Raw genomic sequence first — 17,572 nt, forward strand, 5'->3', positions numbered from 1 at the left:
GTCCCTTTTTACCAGACATCCCTGTCCAGGAAACCCACATATACCTCCTCCTGCCTAGCTATTGGCCATTCAGCTCTTTATTAAACCATTCAGAAGGTGCCTTGGCAAAGACACATCTTCACAGTGTACAAAAAAAATTATTCTGCAACCAAGTGTAAATGAGAGTGAGCCTGTACTGACACTCCAAATCATAACCATGGTCTTGCCCCTGCCATGTGACTTACAGACATCTGCTTAGAAGAACCACAGTTCCTGGTCTCATTGATGTCATCTTGGACCATGGTTTGCTTTGGCCAACAGAACGGGGGCTGTAAAGACATTCTTCTCTTAGGTTGTTTTTCATTATCTTCCACAACAAGAGCAGCATATGCCAAAGTGGGGGAGGGAGCCCTACCACCTAACTTCTGGGCCCACAATCGTCAGGTGAACAGGCACAATGAGAAGGGAATGAGCTGGTGTTGCTGGAGGCCACTAGGTTTAAGAGGTTTTGCCATAGGGTGGAGGCGAGCAACAGCAGAGGGACTTGGCTAACTCCAGAATGCCTGCTTGTGGTGGGGTCAGTGGATCCTGTCACCATGGGGATGCAAGCTCAGTCATACCAGAGGAGCCTAGTCACGCATGGTGACACGTTTGTTCTCCAAAAACTCAGGAGACTGAGGAAGGATTTAAGGGAGCCTAAGGGACAATGTAAGCTAAACATTGAGACACTATCTCCAAAACTAAAAGCAGGACCCTGGTTGTAGTACACCAGTACAGCATCTTCTAAGCAGGCTTGAGATTGAGCTCATCCCAGCACTAAACAAGAAGAAAACTAAAGAAGATATGTTATGCCAGCAGGGAGGGGCATGCCTGTAACCCCAGTAGCTGGGAAATGGGGGAGCCAGGAAGGCCAGGAGGTCCAGGTTTGAGCCTGTCAAAACTACAAAGAAGCAAAGACTGATCTTGTTTTTCCATTTAATATCCTGGTTTTAAATTGAGCTATACCTCTGGATCAGTCAAGGTTCTCTAGAATCACAGAACTTAGAGAATGGTCTTCTGTATATTCTGGAATTCTGAAGAAGCAGGCTCCAATGCCAGCGAAGGAATGGATGTGCTGGCAAGGCGAGAGCAAGCAGGTGAAGAACAAACCCTTCCTTCCTCCACTGTCCTTACACAGGCTGCCAGCAGAAGGGGTGGCCCCTTAAAGTTGTGTCTCCCCACCTCAAGGTCTGGACTAGAGGTTTGTGTCATCCAACATCAAGATCCTGATGGAAGGCATGTTGTCTTCCTGCCTCAAGATCCAGATCATAAGTGTGCCCTCCATTTCTGCATTGCAGTTCATTCCAGATGTAGACAAGTTGACAGGCAAGAATAGCCATCATAACCTCTGAACAACGACAAATAATCTTTGATGAAATCCACACAGCTACAGGTGGGGACAAATAAGGACTACGTTGCAATCTCTTGTCTGTCCCCTGGTTTTCTCAAGTTTAAAGAGTATTATCTGCCCTGCCTCTCTAACAGGATCACTTTGAGCATCATATATATATTTATGACTTTGTGATTCCTTATGTTTTAAAAGGCATGCAAAGGAAGAAAACAAATCCAGGAGGTAGCACATTCTACTAGCAGGCTGGGCATGCTGAAGGAACACAGCCACAAGGAGACCATTAGCACAAACCACTGTCCCAACTTTCCTGTATCATTTTCCTTGGCCCTCCATGTAAAACAAAAAAACAAAAAACCAAAATGTTCTCCCTGGCAGATGTGACCAGCATGGAACCATCTTCAGAAATCATCAGAACCAGGTGTAGTTGGGAGATATTAGTAGGCAGAAATGAATGGCTAAAACAAGTAAGATAGATGTTGGTCTGTGTCCACTGATCCAAGCTACTTTCCTCCTTTCCAACATAACTTCATGTCATTGACGGGACTTTCCCAACAGCACTGAGAGGAAAGCAGCCCAACACACACAGAACCAACAAACCTATGGGATTGCTGGTAGATTGAACACTTCAAACACCTTTGGCTGAACTCTTAGGCCCTGACTCAAAATTCTCAAAAGACAGTTGTGTTTATCTGACACATTCGCATGATGGAAGGTCACAGGCAGGCTCTAATGATACTCCTGAATAATGATGACTGGGAAGGAAAGGTGTAAGGGAATGTTTTTTTCCAGTTGCGTTTTTCACATTTCTTTTCTATTACGAAAATCAGCCGCTAGAGGTCCCTATGTGGCCCCATTTCCACACTCACTTCTGTGACTCTGAGGCTGACATCAAATTCCCATCCTGAGAAGTCACCAGGTTTTTAATCTGGGTAGGACAGGGCAATGAGTTCGCCTGAAGGAACCGCATCTCAGTATTAGGTCAGAGCTGAAGAAGAGCTGACTAGGCTTCCAGAGATCTTCAAAGCAGCCCTTGCTCTCCTGTGTCCAGAGGCGGGGAGGGTTTTGTATAGGCTGTGTTCCTGCTTCCTGTTAGCTAGGGTCCCCTCAGCATTGCACCCTTCCTTCTAACCTGCTTTACTGAGGGGCGTGGCCGTTTACCTATGTTTGCTTTCCACTGTTTACTTTTGCTATTTGGGTGCATTTTAAAGGAAACTGCTTCTACAGCCACGTGGACACTGGAGTTCAATTTGAATTCCAGTTTCCTGAAAATTTTCTCCTGTCTCGTGTCTTTTTCATTACTGTTTGAATTGTCACAAATTTGAAAGCTTTTTTGTTCTCAAGAGCATCAATTCATAAATAAGAAGTCACTTTCTTAATGAACCATAGTTAGAAACATTCGAATTCTACAGCAGTCTAGCAGTCTAACACAGACCTCGAAGCTTATCTCTTTGTCCAACTGCGGGTTCCTGTGGCTACCTTGCCATGCCCACTTCATTTACATTAAGTTAATTTAACACAGCCGGCAGTTCTTTGAAATGAAGATTTTAATTACACACAACCTCTCAGTTAGGCAGCCCTCTGGTTATCTTTATTAACGGACACTAAATAACTTCGCTGCATTTAAGTGCTCTCCAATGTGTATCAACTGATAGAGGCCCCGGGGAAGGTGGACCTGAGAGATACTGGCAGGCAGGCAGGGCCAGGGAATAACACTTAGCCTCCCTGGCTGAGCAAAGTGACACTTCCAATATGCAGGAGACTGTAACCACTCAGGCGTCGACATCAGGTGAGTGAGTATTTTCAGTTTGATGAGGTTTCATTTATTAAACCATGAATTTTGGTTTTCTTACCTAACTGAACAAATGAATTGAGTGGTATGTTAATGTCAGTCTCATGGGTGCTTTTACTAGGATTCAGCTGACAATGAGAGCCAAGGACAACGGTGCCCACCATTTGGGGTACAGTCTGAATCACAGTCTCCCAGTATGAGAAATTTGCTTTGATTCTAAGCCTAGACAGAATTAAAAGAGTTGTATCAAGTATGAGTAATATCTTTATATAAATAAACATGTTCCTTTTGGGGGGCTATGAAGAGACTTATTTCCAAGCCAAAGTTAGTAGTGAAGGTTAAGGTAGCTTTGTGGCCTTTCTTTTTCAAAAGTAGTATATCCAGTTTCTCCTGCTGAAAAGAGACAAGCTGTGAGTGAGCATGAACTTGGAAACCATGAAGGGTTTCTCTTTGTGAAACTGTTACTACAAAACTGAAAACTAAACAAACAAACAAAAAACCTTTTTAATTGGTTTAGGTGCTCTATGGCTGGGGTAAATCTAAACTAGTGTGTTTGTTAAAATAAATTCCATGTATTATTAAATTTCTTTAAAGTAGCTTTATTTTTTGGCCTCCTTCTGGGGATATTTTAAGCAATGTTATCTCAAACACAGTGATTCTGTGTTAGAAATGCAAAGGTCCAGAAGGCAGGGGAGCAGCAGGCAGCTGTGTGAAGCATATTTTGCCCATAGGCACAGCTGTGATCTGGATCTGAGTGAGCAGAAAGATGCAAAGCTTTCTGTGGGATGCAGAGATGAGATCCAGACTCCCCTGCAGATGGAATGAAGCAGGAGTTAAAAACATGGTGCAAGGAACAGCAAGCCTGGGTTCAAATCTAGAAGTCTAGAAAACATTGAGGCAAATCATAGTCCCTCCCTTGGCTTCATCGGGAAAATGTGGGCAATGTCGGTACCTATCTCATTGTAACAGCAGAAGGGCTAAGAAAAGTACTAACACAATGTACTCATTCCATCACCCAAAACAAGACGAATCTGTTTATTATACATTAAGAATCATCATCATAGTAAGTATTGATAAGTACCACTAAATAGGTGCTAGCTATAATGATCATGACAGACTGGAGAACAAAGCTGAATATATGGCTGAAAGTACTCCATATCATCTGTTTATCACAAGCTGGTGTCCTTAAGCAGCTTCCACATCCTAGTGCACACCAACAGAGCTGCAGTAAGCATGACATGTGGGTATCTCTGGTGAGCTGATTCCACATCCTTTCAATATACAGCCACTAATAGAACAGCTATGTAATACATTTGGGGGAGTTCCATACTGTGTTCACAGTGACTGCAGTAATCCATGTCCCTACCAACTCTTTATAAGAGTTACATTTACTCCAAGTCCTCAACACTTGGTTTGGGGTTTGTTTGTTTGTTTCTTTTTTAAAGAATAACTATTCCAGCTAGCATGGGGGCAAATACCTTTAATCCCAGCACTCAGGGTCAGAGGCAGGTGGATCTCTGTGAGTTCAAGCCATTCTGGTCTACACAGCACATTGCAAGACAGCTCCATGATTCAGAGCCCTTGTAGCTCTTCCAGAGGTTCTTCCTGAGTTCTGTTCCCAGCACCCACTCAGCAGCTCACAACTGTCTGTAGCTCCCCTCCTAGGGAATCTGACCTCATCTGGCCTCCACCAGCACTGTGCACACACAAGCTGCACGTGCATACATGCAGGAAAACCTATGAAATAAAAATCAGTGAATCTTTTTTCAATAGCTGTTCCAGCTGGAGTGAGATGGCAATTCCCTGGTGGGGCTCCTCCACACATCCGTGGTTTCCTCGACTTTTTTCAAGAAGCATCTGGTCAGATCACTTCCCTATTTTTGAAGACTTCTCCATGTTTTAATGTATCAGAGTTCTTTGTGTGTTCTGCATAGTAGCCTTCTACCGGATGAATAGTTGACAAATTCTGTGCCATTCTGTAAGCTGTAGGAAACACATTTTAAATGACTTGTACACCTTTTCCTTTCAGATCATTCTCTTACAACTGCCCTCTTTATTTCTTCAATTGCAGGTTACCAAGAAGAATATTCGACATCATTGCCAGACTTAGGTAGGACCCATGTTTTTACATAACACATTTCCATGGTTAAGAGCACTTGTTGCTCTTGCGGAGGACCTGAGTTCAATTCCCAGCACCCACATGGCAGCTCATAACTGTCTGTAACTCTAGTTCTATGGGATCTAATGCCACTTTTGGCCTCCACAGGCACCAGGTACATAAAGGTGCAATACACACAAGAAAGCAAATCCTCACACCCATCAAATAAAATGATAAATCTTTTTTTACTAACCGTTCGAGCTGGGGTGAGATGTTAGCTCCCTGTGGGCTCTGGGAGGCTCATTTGAACTAACTTCCCTGTTCCAAAAAGAGCATCTAGGGTCATTGCCAGCATCGGGTAGGTTCTGGGTTTTTAATATAATGGGTTTCTAGCCATTGGCATCTGAGTCTTCAGTAAGGTGTATCTGCAACATCTTCTGGGGGCAACAAACTGACAGTGAAACATTGACCAGAAACTTCCCATGGTTGCCTCTGGGGGTAAGCTCGTGAGTTTCTTTCCCTTGGCTTGTTCCTAAGCAGAAATGTTTCTGCAAAGAGAATTGATCATCTCATGCACTGAAGGAATATTTAAAGCGTTTAGAAAAGCAAAATGAATGAATACAATCCCTGCTTCTTAGAAAGCTGTTGTCAGCAAACAGTGCTTTCCAGTCAATGGAGGAAAACACATGATGCTATTCACTGTTCTGTGGTTAATAAAATTTATGGAAAGGTTCATGTGAACTGATTCTCAAGAGATACAGTAGAGGAAAGAGCAAGGAGAAACATTGAATACATGACACAAACCATCGGCAACAGTTTCTCATCTTAGTCTTTCCGTTGTGAAATGGGAATTCATTCCCATCCCAAACTGCCACACCTTCTAGAACTAAGAGTATCAGAAAAGCAGCTAAAAATAGGACCTCAGATCACACGACTGCTTGAAGATTTCTACCATATCCTGAGAATGAGGTAGTGTTCTGGCCAATGCCTAATTCAGAGCTGTGAAGGGTCCTGAAGCATTGCCCATTTTTCCTTCAGTTTTCTTGCCCCATGCTGACCTCAGACGTAGGTCTGGGGAGGGAGTTCTAACCCTCATGTCCTCTACAGACATCTCCTGAGATCTTTACATCAGGCTTAAGTTCAGCAACTAGCTGAGCTTCCTCTAAGGTGGTATAGAACAAAGACACTGTTCAATCTAAGCAATGAACTTGACAGAATACAGAAAACCAAACCACTCAACACAGGGAAGAAGAATCTAGTGCTTGGAAGTGTTTGTAAATATAAGTAAAAGAGGTTCTGCTTAGCTGTGTTTCTTCCAGTCCAGGTTAAAAGTGAGATCTGTTTTGAGTAACATTTAGCCTTTGTCCTACCCCCCACCCCAAACAAGGACCTCAGTTTGTCTATATTTCCAAGCAGTTTCCATGCAGGTAGTAATCACACATGCTCAGTGCTGTTAGGAAACCCTTGGAATTTTGTATCCAAGGCTACAAAAATATATAGTCAGACACAGAGAAAGTAAAGCCTCCACTTCAAAAAACCATCTCAAAAAAAAAAAAAAAAAAAGGTTGGCTTCTATTGCTTCTGGTTAATGGAGCTGTGATGTATATTCAAACATTGTATGTATTTATTACAAGAAAATGAGATGTAAAGAGTTCTTGCTGAGCCCAGTCTAAGCCTTTCCTGGGCTTGTTTCCATTATTTTACAAGTTCTTTCCAATAAGTATTTTATTTGCAGATGAAAGAAACAGAAATTCAAAATGTTTCAAAAATTTACCTCTAGCCAGTGAGTGGAGAATGTAGTGTATAAATCTAGACAATTTTACTGTGGTATCCTCATACTCAACCAATGTCCCATGCCCCCAAGAAATAAAGTCATTTCATTTTTTTACCAACATGAAATATGCTTGAGATAATGTTCACCATTTTTGCTGTCTTAAGTGTTCGGTTTGCCCAGAATGGTGTATATTCATCACCGCTGACTGCTTTCAGAATATCTTTGTTATTCCAAAAGCGATCTCAGGTCCATTACCAGTCACTCCCTCCTCCTGTGCCCACAGTACCACAGCAACTACTAATTCTCTTTCTACTGCTATGGATTTATTTATTTTGCATATTTCAAATAAATAGAGTCATACAACAGGTGGCATTTGTGAGGTTTGTTTCTCTTAGGATAACATGTTTATCTGTGCATACTGGGGGCATGAAGTATTCATTCCTTTTTAGGGCTGGAAGTTATCCCATTGAATGAATGAATTATTCATTCATTGACAGAAATTTAATAGCAATGTGTGTGTATTTGAGCTCTTGTGAATTGGGCTGCTATGAGTATTCATATGCTACTTTTGGAAAGGACACCCATGTCAATATCCACAGAGGTCAAATTATGGAGTCATAGATACTGCATTTTGTTTGCTGAGTTGGCCCCAGACTTTCCTCACAGGACCTACACTATTTACTTTTCTCCCACCAGGGTGTAAAGATTCCAGTTTCTCCAGATCTTTGCTCACACTTATAATTTCCACCTTTTGAATTGCTGATGGTCCTTGACTTATCCTGGGGTAATGTCCCCAAACTATAGTGAAAAAAATGAACCTGATGCACCTAAATCTCACAGCTTAGGCCAATCTCCCTTAAGTGTGTTTAGAATGCTTGTATTAGCCTACAGTTAAGCAAAATCATCTAACAAAAGCCTACTTAATGTACAATGTTGAAGGTCTAGGATACAATTGAAGACCTCTAAAAGTGAAAGATGCTTCTATGTACTTGACTTTTTCTGGTAATAAACATAGAAAGTCTTAAGCCAACCCACACTACTTTGGCAAACCTCCATGCAGCCATGCTAGCAGGTGAGGTTTCTAATTTGCATTTCCCTCAGGACTAATGATGCCCAGCAACTTTTACCACAGCTGTTGGCATTTTCATTTCATTTATTCTTTGGGGGAAATGTCTATTGAAATGTTTAAAATGTCTAAATTTTTTGTTGTATAGTTGTAAAAATTCTTTGTATATTCTAGATGTCATCTTATCAGATAAATGACTTGAAAATATTTTCTCTCATACTATGACCATCTTTTTTACCTTTTAATGTATTTTTATGGACTCTATTTCCTATTTTGTTGCTTTTATTTATGGTGTCATATCTGAAGAACCATTTTTCCAAATTCAAGATTATAAAATATAGCTGTACTTTTTCTTCCAAGGGTAGTTTTACAGTTTTACCTTATATACATCAGTGTGTGTATGTGTATATACATATACACATATACATATGCTCTATATGATAATTTAAATATATATACATACATTGTATGTATATATCTATGTCTTCAATAAATTTTGAGTTAATATTCTTGTGTAACATGAAGAAAAAGTTCTTTACCTTTTTGTATGTAAATATAGCAGTTATTGAAAATACTGCTTTTCTCCATTGAATGGCCTCCACACTACTTTGAAAATTAGTCATAGATATAAATTAACTTCTGGATTCTCAAACCTATCCCACTGATCTTTATGTTTATCACTAGAGCAACACAACTCTCCAAACATTGAAATTTTTGTTTGTTTGTTTGTTTGTTTGTTTTCTGGTTTTTTTTTTTTTCATCATGAATTTTGAACTCAGGAAGTTTGAATCTTCAGACTGTGTCCTTGGACACTGCTTTGGCTACTTGGATCTATTCATTCCATGTGTGTTTTAGGATCAGCCTTTCCATTCTGTTAAATCACTATACACATACATTCATTTAATGTGGTCAGTGATGATGTGATGTATACACTAGTAATAATCTCATTTTATACTAATGAAAGATGCAAATAACTGGCCAAAGTGCCCCTAGTCCTCAGTTGGATTCATTTGCCTTTATGTAACTCAACTCTAGTCTACGTACTGAGTGGACAACTGTGGTGGCTTTGTTTGTCATACACAATGATATTTCAGGCTTGACTCTTCCTCTTATAATTGTGTTTTCTGCTTTTTTTCATAAGGAGAAGCCTTTAGTGAAGGTTTATAGTCTGTCTTCTCCTGTAAGGACAGCAATTAAGCTGCCTCCAAACCCATGAGACAGTCTTAATTTATTACTCTTTTGTAACATGGATATTTTTTAATCTGAGAGCAACTCTTTGATGTGGCCAGTCATATCATGATTATATTCAATACTTAAAATGGAAGAAATTAAATAAAAATACAAAACAAAATGAATACAACTATTTATTTGAGGTCACCAGTACGATGGATGGTGACACTGAGATCTGTAGCTTACCAGAAGCAAATACTGTAGAAGTTCACCTTCCCTCCTGAACTATTTTTTGAGTGCAGATCTCAAAATCCTCTGTCACGCAGTGGAACAATGTACCTACAGAATGAGTGGGGCCTTGCATGGGAATGTTAGCAGACATGATTACAAAGTATATGTTCTTTTATTTATGACTAAATTAGAAGTATAATGTAATCATTTATTATTGCAAGTAGTTTGGATTTTTTTTCTTGGTCTGTCACAATTGAAGAACTCTGTTAAAATTTAGTATTATATTTATGTCAATTTCTCCTTTGGTTAACAGTCCTGATTCCTGTGTTTAGGAGCTACAATGTCCCATATTTACCTAAGTGTCATTCTGTAATGTATCTACTATGAAAATAACCCTCCTCATCCTTTTTAAGTACAGGTGCTTGCTGCCAAGCTTAACCTCCTGAGTTTGATGTTCAGAATCCACATAGTAGAAGATAACCAACTCCCACAAGCTGTCTTTTGCCTTCCACACACACACTGTGGTACACTGATGCCCACACATGCATACAGACATATAAATAAGTAGATGAACAAACAAATAATGTAAAATATGTAGGAAGTATGACATGCATACACATTTATTTGTTCTTATTCTCTCTTATATATGGGAAGCCACACAGCCTAATTGCTCATTTTTTCATTGGTTACCTATATATCTTAGTGCATCCTATATGAGATGGATAAAGTTGCACCTGAGCCAAATGGCCAATGGCTTCAGTAAACTTCAGGTGTCTCATGGGCTATTGATGCCCTCAGTTTGGTGGCAGTAAAGTATTCAGAGGGGATCCATCCAAAATCTAACAGGAACATCATGGGTCACTAGTGCAGGCATACACTAGGTTAAACATGATGGGATTGTCTCAGGGGGACTAAGAACCCTGATAATTGGGTTCCATAGCCAAAGAGGCTGATTAGATAAATATGGGGCTCAGAAAACTGTACATAGCTTGCAGATTTTGTGCAATCTACAACTTATGGCTTTTATATTTGTAAATGCTTAAGAAAACAAAAGAATGGCATTTGAGGACAAGTGAATGTCATATAAATTGAGCTTCTTCTGCCCATCAGTCCTGACAGCACAGCCATATCCTCAATATGCTTTGTTTCTATGTTGTCTCTGCCTGCTTGTGCACAAGAACAATTTAAACCAACAGGTCTTCACTGAAGGCAATGTTAAGGAGTGATAAGGACTCTCTGTAAGGAGGGGTGGCTTGTATATAAGAGGACTGCTTATCCAGAAAGGTCTTGGCCACAAGGAGGGGTTCCTTCATGTACCTCTCTAGGCATGCCCTCTTTATCCACCTCCTCCTGGGTGCTATTGACAGTAGTTGCCACCTATCAGAACCTTAGTGAAGCATAACGTCCACATGCACAAGCAGCCATGTTGTGTGGCACCTGCCTGTCCCTGGAGCCTCTCCTGCCATTGTCAACTCACCTCTCCATTCCGTCCCTCTCATGAACTATGAGGCACCTGTAGTGATGATGTCTCAAATTCCAGACTGTCTGTGACATTATTGGTTCTGCACCATTGCCCATGCAGTCTAAGTCTGGTGAAATCCAAAATCAAAAGTGACTTTCTGAGAGATGTTACCAGAGGTATGGTCATTTCAGAGCTGAGAAAACTAAGCCACACTCATCCTGTCTCTGTGCCTGTGTTTTAAGGATGTTCTGAAGCTGCCACCAAGGGGCATGGGGTGAAACTGAGTTCTTCACTGCATATTTGTTCTCTTTCTCAACTTCTGCTTTACACAGGTATCACTGTCACACCATTTGACATGTCCCTTGGTAACCGGTCTGTCACTCCTGAAGCCCCCATCCTCACAGCACCGAATGGTACAGGTTTGTTGTATTTCCACCTACTCTATATTGTGATGCAGATTTCCTCAGTGGGATCCCACTGGTGACCATAGGGAAACTGGCCAACACTGAGAAATGCCAGCTAGGTGGCTCAGGGCCTCTCACTTTGGAATAGCACACAGAAATAACATTGTGAATCAAAGAAACTAAAACCAGGAAATCACCCAAATGATAAATATGACCCAGAAATTGGCAGGAGGTGGGGGGCAAATAAAGGTACCAGGAGCGAAGGCCTCAGAGAGTCTGGAGCAAACCAAACTAGCTCACCTGGGCTGGCCCCATTTCCCTACAGACCTTGAATGAATTGCCTTGAGGGACCTCCATGCCATTAATCTTAAAAGGAAGCCAGTCACACTTGCCCCACAGTGTTTCTCCACAGATTAAATAGGAGGTCAGTCAGAATGCAGGTCCAGAGCCAGATGCATCCCCATGCCTGCAAGCTGATAGCCATAAGCTCAGCTGGGCGTGGAGATAAGTGTGAGCCTGTGGTGCGATTGCTTGTGAGATCTCTCTCTCTCTCTCTCTCTCTCTCTCTCTCTCTCTCTCTCTCTCTCTCTCTCTCTCTGTGTGTGTGTGTGTGTGTGTGTGTCTGTCTGTCTGTCTGTCTATCTATATGTCTGTCTGTCTGTCTAGTTTTCTAGAAAGAAGAACATAAATTGTCTGTGTGTGTCTGTGTGTGTGTGTGTGTATGTGTGTCTAGTTTTCTAAAAGGAAGAAGGTAGGTGGGATGTGTGTGTGCATGTGTGTCTGTCTGTCTGTCTAGTTTACTAAAAGGAAGAAGGTAGATGGTCTTCTGTGGACTTAGAGATGGGCTTAGAGAAGGCACTCCGCATTTAAAATAGAGCCTCAGAAAGACTCAAATGGCTTCAGGATCATAAGTGAGTTGGAAATATTGAGAAGTATCTACTGAAATGAATGGAAGCAATAGGCTTCAGAAGCCAAGGGAGAAAAATTAGGCCAAGTGCTTAGAACTACTGTTTGGGCTCATGGATCCAATTAACAATCTCACTAGAGAGTAACTGCAACATGGAGCCAACATGAAGACATCAACTGGAAAACATGTAGAGCCCCTATGCAGTGCTACACAACATGTATTCTATAAAGGACAGCTGTGGTGGGACAGGGCACTATTTATTTTCATGCATCAGTTAACAGTCTAACAACAACCCAGAGACATAAAAATTATAATTCTCATTTTCTCTGAAAAAACTGTAAATCACTGAGAAATTAAGTAACTTGCTAAAGCAATAGACATCCTGTAGTTGAATCCAAAGCCTATATGCTTAGCCCCAAAAAGAGAGACAAAAAGCTTTAATGAATCTTTTTTTTATATATATATTGCCGCTCTCTAGAACTCTCAGTCCTAGAGGGTGGCAAAATATATCCAAATTCTTGGCCATGTGAAACCATGTCATATGAGACAATTATTTGTAATAAAAACAGGAGACTTCGGTTGTGATAGTGTGAGGGCTTCATTGGTGAAAGGGCAGGAGAGAAAAAACTCTGTGGTGTGGACTGGTGGGGGAAGATTGATTCTATTAGGGCTTTGTTAAGAAACCTTAACAGATAGGAAATCTGGTGGAACCACTGCCTAACGTTCAAATGAAACACAAGAAGTATTTGGATTCAGTCACTGGCCAAGCCATAAATCCAGAAGACTGATAACCATGTGAGCCTCATTAGGCTGGAATAGTAAATAGAGTGTGTGGAGTGTTGGCTGAGAGTCTCTACTGTCTCACTTTTTCACATGTTTCCACACCCTTATGAAGTCATCAGGTGTTCCTCTAACATTTCCTCACCCCTTCCCCTCAGTTATTGAGCTGGTTGGCAAGTTTCTCACCCAAGAATATTTGTTGGGTGGTAAAGGTTCACATTGAAATGATTGGAGGTAAGAATGACATGTTCCTTAATACAATGGATTAGTTACTTTTCTGCTGCTAAAACAAAGCACCATGACCAAAAGCAACTCATGGAAGAGTCATTTGGCTTATGAGTCCAGGAGTGAGTCCATGTGGTGGGAGGCATGGAGAAATCACGCCTGCAACTGAAAATTCAAAGCCGAGAACTCCATCAGGAAATGAGGCAAGGCTGTAACTTGCACAGTGTCTCACCAGCACCATCTAGGCTGCACCACCCCATAACCTCATCAGAGTCCAATCAACTGAAAGTCAGATGTTCAAACACTCACCTGAGCCAACACAAATACTTTAGTGTTGGAAAGTGACCAATAACTCCCCCCCGAAATGGTTAAGAATAAGAAATTGGACAACCAGTTAGTACGTCCTTCTCTGGGGAAGGATATTCCTCCCATTCCCAGCATTCCTCAGTCACCTATAGTTCTCTAAAAACATATATACAGGTAAAATTATATAGGCTGAACAGGTTATATTTGGGAATTTATATGTATCTACATATACATATGTGCGTGTAATAACAGTTTGTTTGTTTGTTTGTTTGTTTCTTTAAAAAAAAAGAGGCCATAAATTTGAAGGGCAGTGGGGAAGGGTCCATGGGAGATTTTGGAGAGAGAAAAGGGAAAGGAGAAATATAATAAATTATAATCTCAAAAAGAAGAAAGGAAATCTGTAGGCAGAGCTTTTCTGTATCTTGGCAGCCACTCCCAAATAACCACACAGAGATTAATATTAATTGTAAGTGCTCAACCGATAGCTCAGGCTTGCCACTAACCAGCTCTTACAATGGAAATGAACCCATTTTTATTTATGTGTGCTATCCAAGGCTTGTTTACCTCATCTGTGAACTTCCCATGTTGTTTCTTTTGTGTCTGGCTCAAGACTCCTCTGACTCCACCCTTCTTCCGCCCAGCATTCTCTCTATCCCAAAAATCCCGCCTAGCTATCAGCCAATTAGCTTTTTATTAACAATGAAAGCAACACATTTTCACAGTGTACAGAAGGATTATTCCACAGCAGAAATCCTCTTATTTTAAAACATTTTTTTTGTAAAGGCATATGCCACTTATTATTCTGACTTACTTTGAAAACTTTATTTTTCAGAACTGGGAAGAATCAAACACCCTTTTTCCGAGCCAGGTATGTTGGTGTGCTTTAATGAAATGACAACCATTCCATTTTTAAATTGTATTGTTTTCATTTCATATGCCAAAGAAGTGACAGGGTCTATGCCATTATGAATATATGCCATTAACGTCAGTCCTGATTTTGAAGGAAGAGCGTTTTCCTTTTAAACTTTGGAAGTAGCAATACATGATATGGTCTTTTGTTTTTGTCAATGAGTGTGCAGGAAGTGGACCATAACAAGACAATGCTCGGAACACAGGTGACCTGGAGAATATTTCTAATTCTGTTCTCCCATGGTCTGATTGGGTAGCTCAGCCTCATTCAACTTGATTTACTCATTTGTAAGCTGTTTGTGCTACTTCCCTTCCAAACCTGTGATTCTATGATCCATTTCATACATGAAAACATTGTTTTCTCTCATAATGTCCAAACATCAGAGAGTTTGTGGCTTTTCCCAATCAATATCAAATACCAGCCAACTCTTGTCTGCAATTATGCCTGCAAAGAATACCGAACTGGGCATCACAACTCCTGGTTAAATTCACTGTGTGGCTGAGATGCATAAAGTTCCAGACGCCCACAAGTTTACCATCAAAATCCAAAATTTTTAAAGATTAAATGTGGACAAAACTATGAAGTATTAATGCATTTTCTGTGAGCAGACAAGGTTATATCACCCTGTTTGGTTTTTCAAATGACACAGTTGGTTCTTCACTTTCTTCCTTTTTATCTCCCATAGTGACAATAGCCATTGTTTTGGGGGTGATCGCTGGCATCGTTGGAACTATCCTTCTCTTTTATTACTTAGTCAGCCTAGTAACTAAGGTAAGAGTTCACTGTCCATCCTGTTTTAAGTACCAGTGTGGACAACTTTGGGTGGCATAGTTTTCTGAGTACAACTGGAACACAAGAGAAGCAAAATTTTGTAAAGCTCTATCCTTTTTAACTAGACACATAAAAACACACAATCCTCAACTGAACCACTTTTTCATTTGCCAAATTTAAGGTGATTTCTGCATATAAATCTATTTGAACCAGTAAAATTTTCTACTTGTATTTAATTTGTGAATAAAATATTTATTTAAGACAATATGTCATACTTAGATACATTTAAAACTTCTACTTATTTCCTTTTTTAAGATTTATATTGTGTGTGTGTGTGTGTGTGTGTGTGTGTGTGTGTGTGTGTGTGTGTGTGTGTGTGTGTGTGTGGTGTGTGTTTGCATGAGTTTGGATGTACCATGTCTATGAAATTGTCTCCAGCATCCAGAAATGATCAGATCCCCTGGAACTGGTTGTAACCAGCCCAGTGTGGGTACTGGGAACCAAACCGGGGTCTTTTGTAAGATCAGTCACTGTTCCTAACCACTGAGAAGTCTCTCCAGACCCATTTCTACTTATTTCTATTCTAGCTGTTTCTGAAATAAATTATTCAAAATTCACCCATGAATTTTTACCATGTGAATTTTTAATCATTAGAGCTATTTTTAAAGACATATACAAGACTGTACTTTCAGGAATTATTTCTATAATTTGTTGAATATATATATTCAACAGCTTTCTAGAGTATATAGGTTTCTACCTAAGACATTTGAGACACAAACCTTGTACATTTGTGATACTGTCCCTAAGTGCTATATAGTACTATGTCCTATATCCCAAGCACCAAGTCATATAAGATTGACAGCTGGGCATTTAGCATCTTCTGTTTTTAATCTCTCCCTGATTGATCCACCATAACCATGATCTGTCTGTATTGTATTGATAAAGTTATGGTGGAGACCACACTATGGTAGCAGGGCCATCACACTAAAAATGGCAGGAAATCTACACCATCTCTTTGCTTGGATCTTCAGCCACTTTTATTGGCAATTCCCACAATTGGTCAGTTCAATCACTGATTCTCATTATTCAATGCAAATAGTTAACACTTTGTCAGTCAAGGTTACACATTTCATTATTTATTAGTAATTTGGCTGTATATTAATTAATAGGTGCTTGCTTGTCATCTGAGATATGTCGGATATGAGATGACTCCTTCATCTCAAGTCTATACATTGGAGAAAAGTCATTTTCTCAGAAAATATGTGAAAATGAAATTGTCTCTTAACTAATGTTAAAACCCTGAAATGTTCAGTTGGCAAAATTCATAGAATATTCTCTCTTTATATACAGAAGAATTTGGGTCTGGGCAACATGACTCTAGACTCTTCATTTTTATTTTTATTTCCACGTCAGGAGGCAGAGGCAGGTAGATCTCTGTGAGTTTGAGACCAGCCTGGTCTACAGAGCTAGTTCTAGTAGGACAGCCAGGGCTGCACATAATGAGATCCTGTTGCAACAAAACAAAACAGAATTTAAATCAATGTTCATATGTATCTATGAGATAGAGACTTTTCCCAATAGAATTAGACTCTATAACTTTCAACCAAAAGTAAAGGAGTTTAGAAAAAATGATTTTGTTTGAGGCACTTTTATTTAATTTAGAAAATGGTGGTGATAGTTTTTTTGGGTTTTGTTCCTAGAAAAGTTCAGTTAACATACAACCTCCCAAGAGTGAAGACACAGATGTGCCTCTAAGTTCTATTGAACAGGTTAGTGGTATTGTCTCTATACATTGTAGAAAAGTCATTTTCTGTGAAAATGAAATTCTCTCTTAGGTACTGTTCAAGCCCTGAAATATCCATTTGGTGTTTGGGGAAAGGAATGGATTAGTGAATTCTGCCCTTCTGAATCGTGGGGAAGAAGCAAACTAACTGGATTCACCAATGCTAATTTTTTTTTATTTTATGTTAAATATTTTTATTTTATAATTAATTTAATTTTACATATCAGCCACAGATTCCCCTGTCTTCCCTCCTCCCACCCCCCAGCCTTCCCCCCCAATCCACCCCATTACCACTTCCTCCAAGGCAAGGTCTCCCTGGGGAGTCAGCTCAGCCTGGCAGACTCAGCCAAGGCAGGTCCTGTCCCCTCATCCCTTCACCCAGGCTGAGCAAAGTGTCCCTGCATAGGACCCAGGCTCCAGAAAGCCAGCCCAAGCACCAAAGACAGGTCCCAGTCCCACTGCCTGGGTGCCTCCCAAACAGTTCAAGCTGATCAACTGTCTCACTTATCCAGAGGGCCTGATCCAGT

The 17,572-nt window shown here is 40.4% G+C and overlaps 1 protein-coding gene across 1 annotated transcript; it reads left to right on the top strand.

Annotated features, from left to right (window-relative positions):
* Positions 1-3,116: 3,116 nt before the first annotated feature.
* Positions 3,117-15,470, top strand: LOC118583855 (glycophorin-A-like). Its single transcript, XM_036187578.1, has 6 exons — positions 3,117-3,155; positions 5,230-5,268; positions 11,292-11,378; positions 14,414-14,449; positions 15,177-15,262; positions 15,444-15,470. The coding sequence occupies exons 1-6, from the start codon at positions 3,119-3,121 to the stop codon at positions 15,468-15,470; spliced, it is 312 nt and encodes a 103-aa protein (XP_036043471.1). The 5' UTR covers positions 3,117-3,118.
* Positions 15,471-17,572: the final 2,102 nt, after the last annotated feature.

This window comes from Onychomys torridus, chromosome 5 (genome assembly GCF_903995425.1).
Source record: "Onychomys torridus chromosome 5, mOncTor1.1, whole genome shotgun sequence".
NCBI classification, from domain to species: domain Eukaryota; kingdom Metazoa; phylum Chordata; class Mammalia; order Rodentia; family Cricetidae; genus Onychomys; species Onychomys torridus.

What these genes read in the sequence shown, in the direction of transcription:
- LOC118583855 (XM_036187578.1), top strand. Translation starts at nt 3,119, where the DNA reads ATGCAGGAGACTGTAACCACTCAGGCGTCGACATCAG. An exon ending in CACAGCACCGAATGGTACAG is followed by an intron (nt 11,379 to 14,413) that starts GTTTGTTGTATT and finishes TTTATTTTTCAG; the next exon opens with AACTGGGAAGAATCAAACAC. An exon ending in ACACCCTTTTTCCGAGCCAG is followed by an intron (nt 14,450 to 15,176) that starts GTATGTTGGTGT and finishes TATCTCCCATAG; the next exon opens with TGACAATAGCCATTGTTTTG.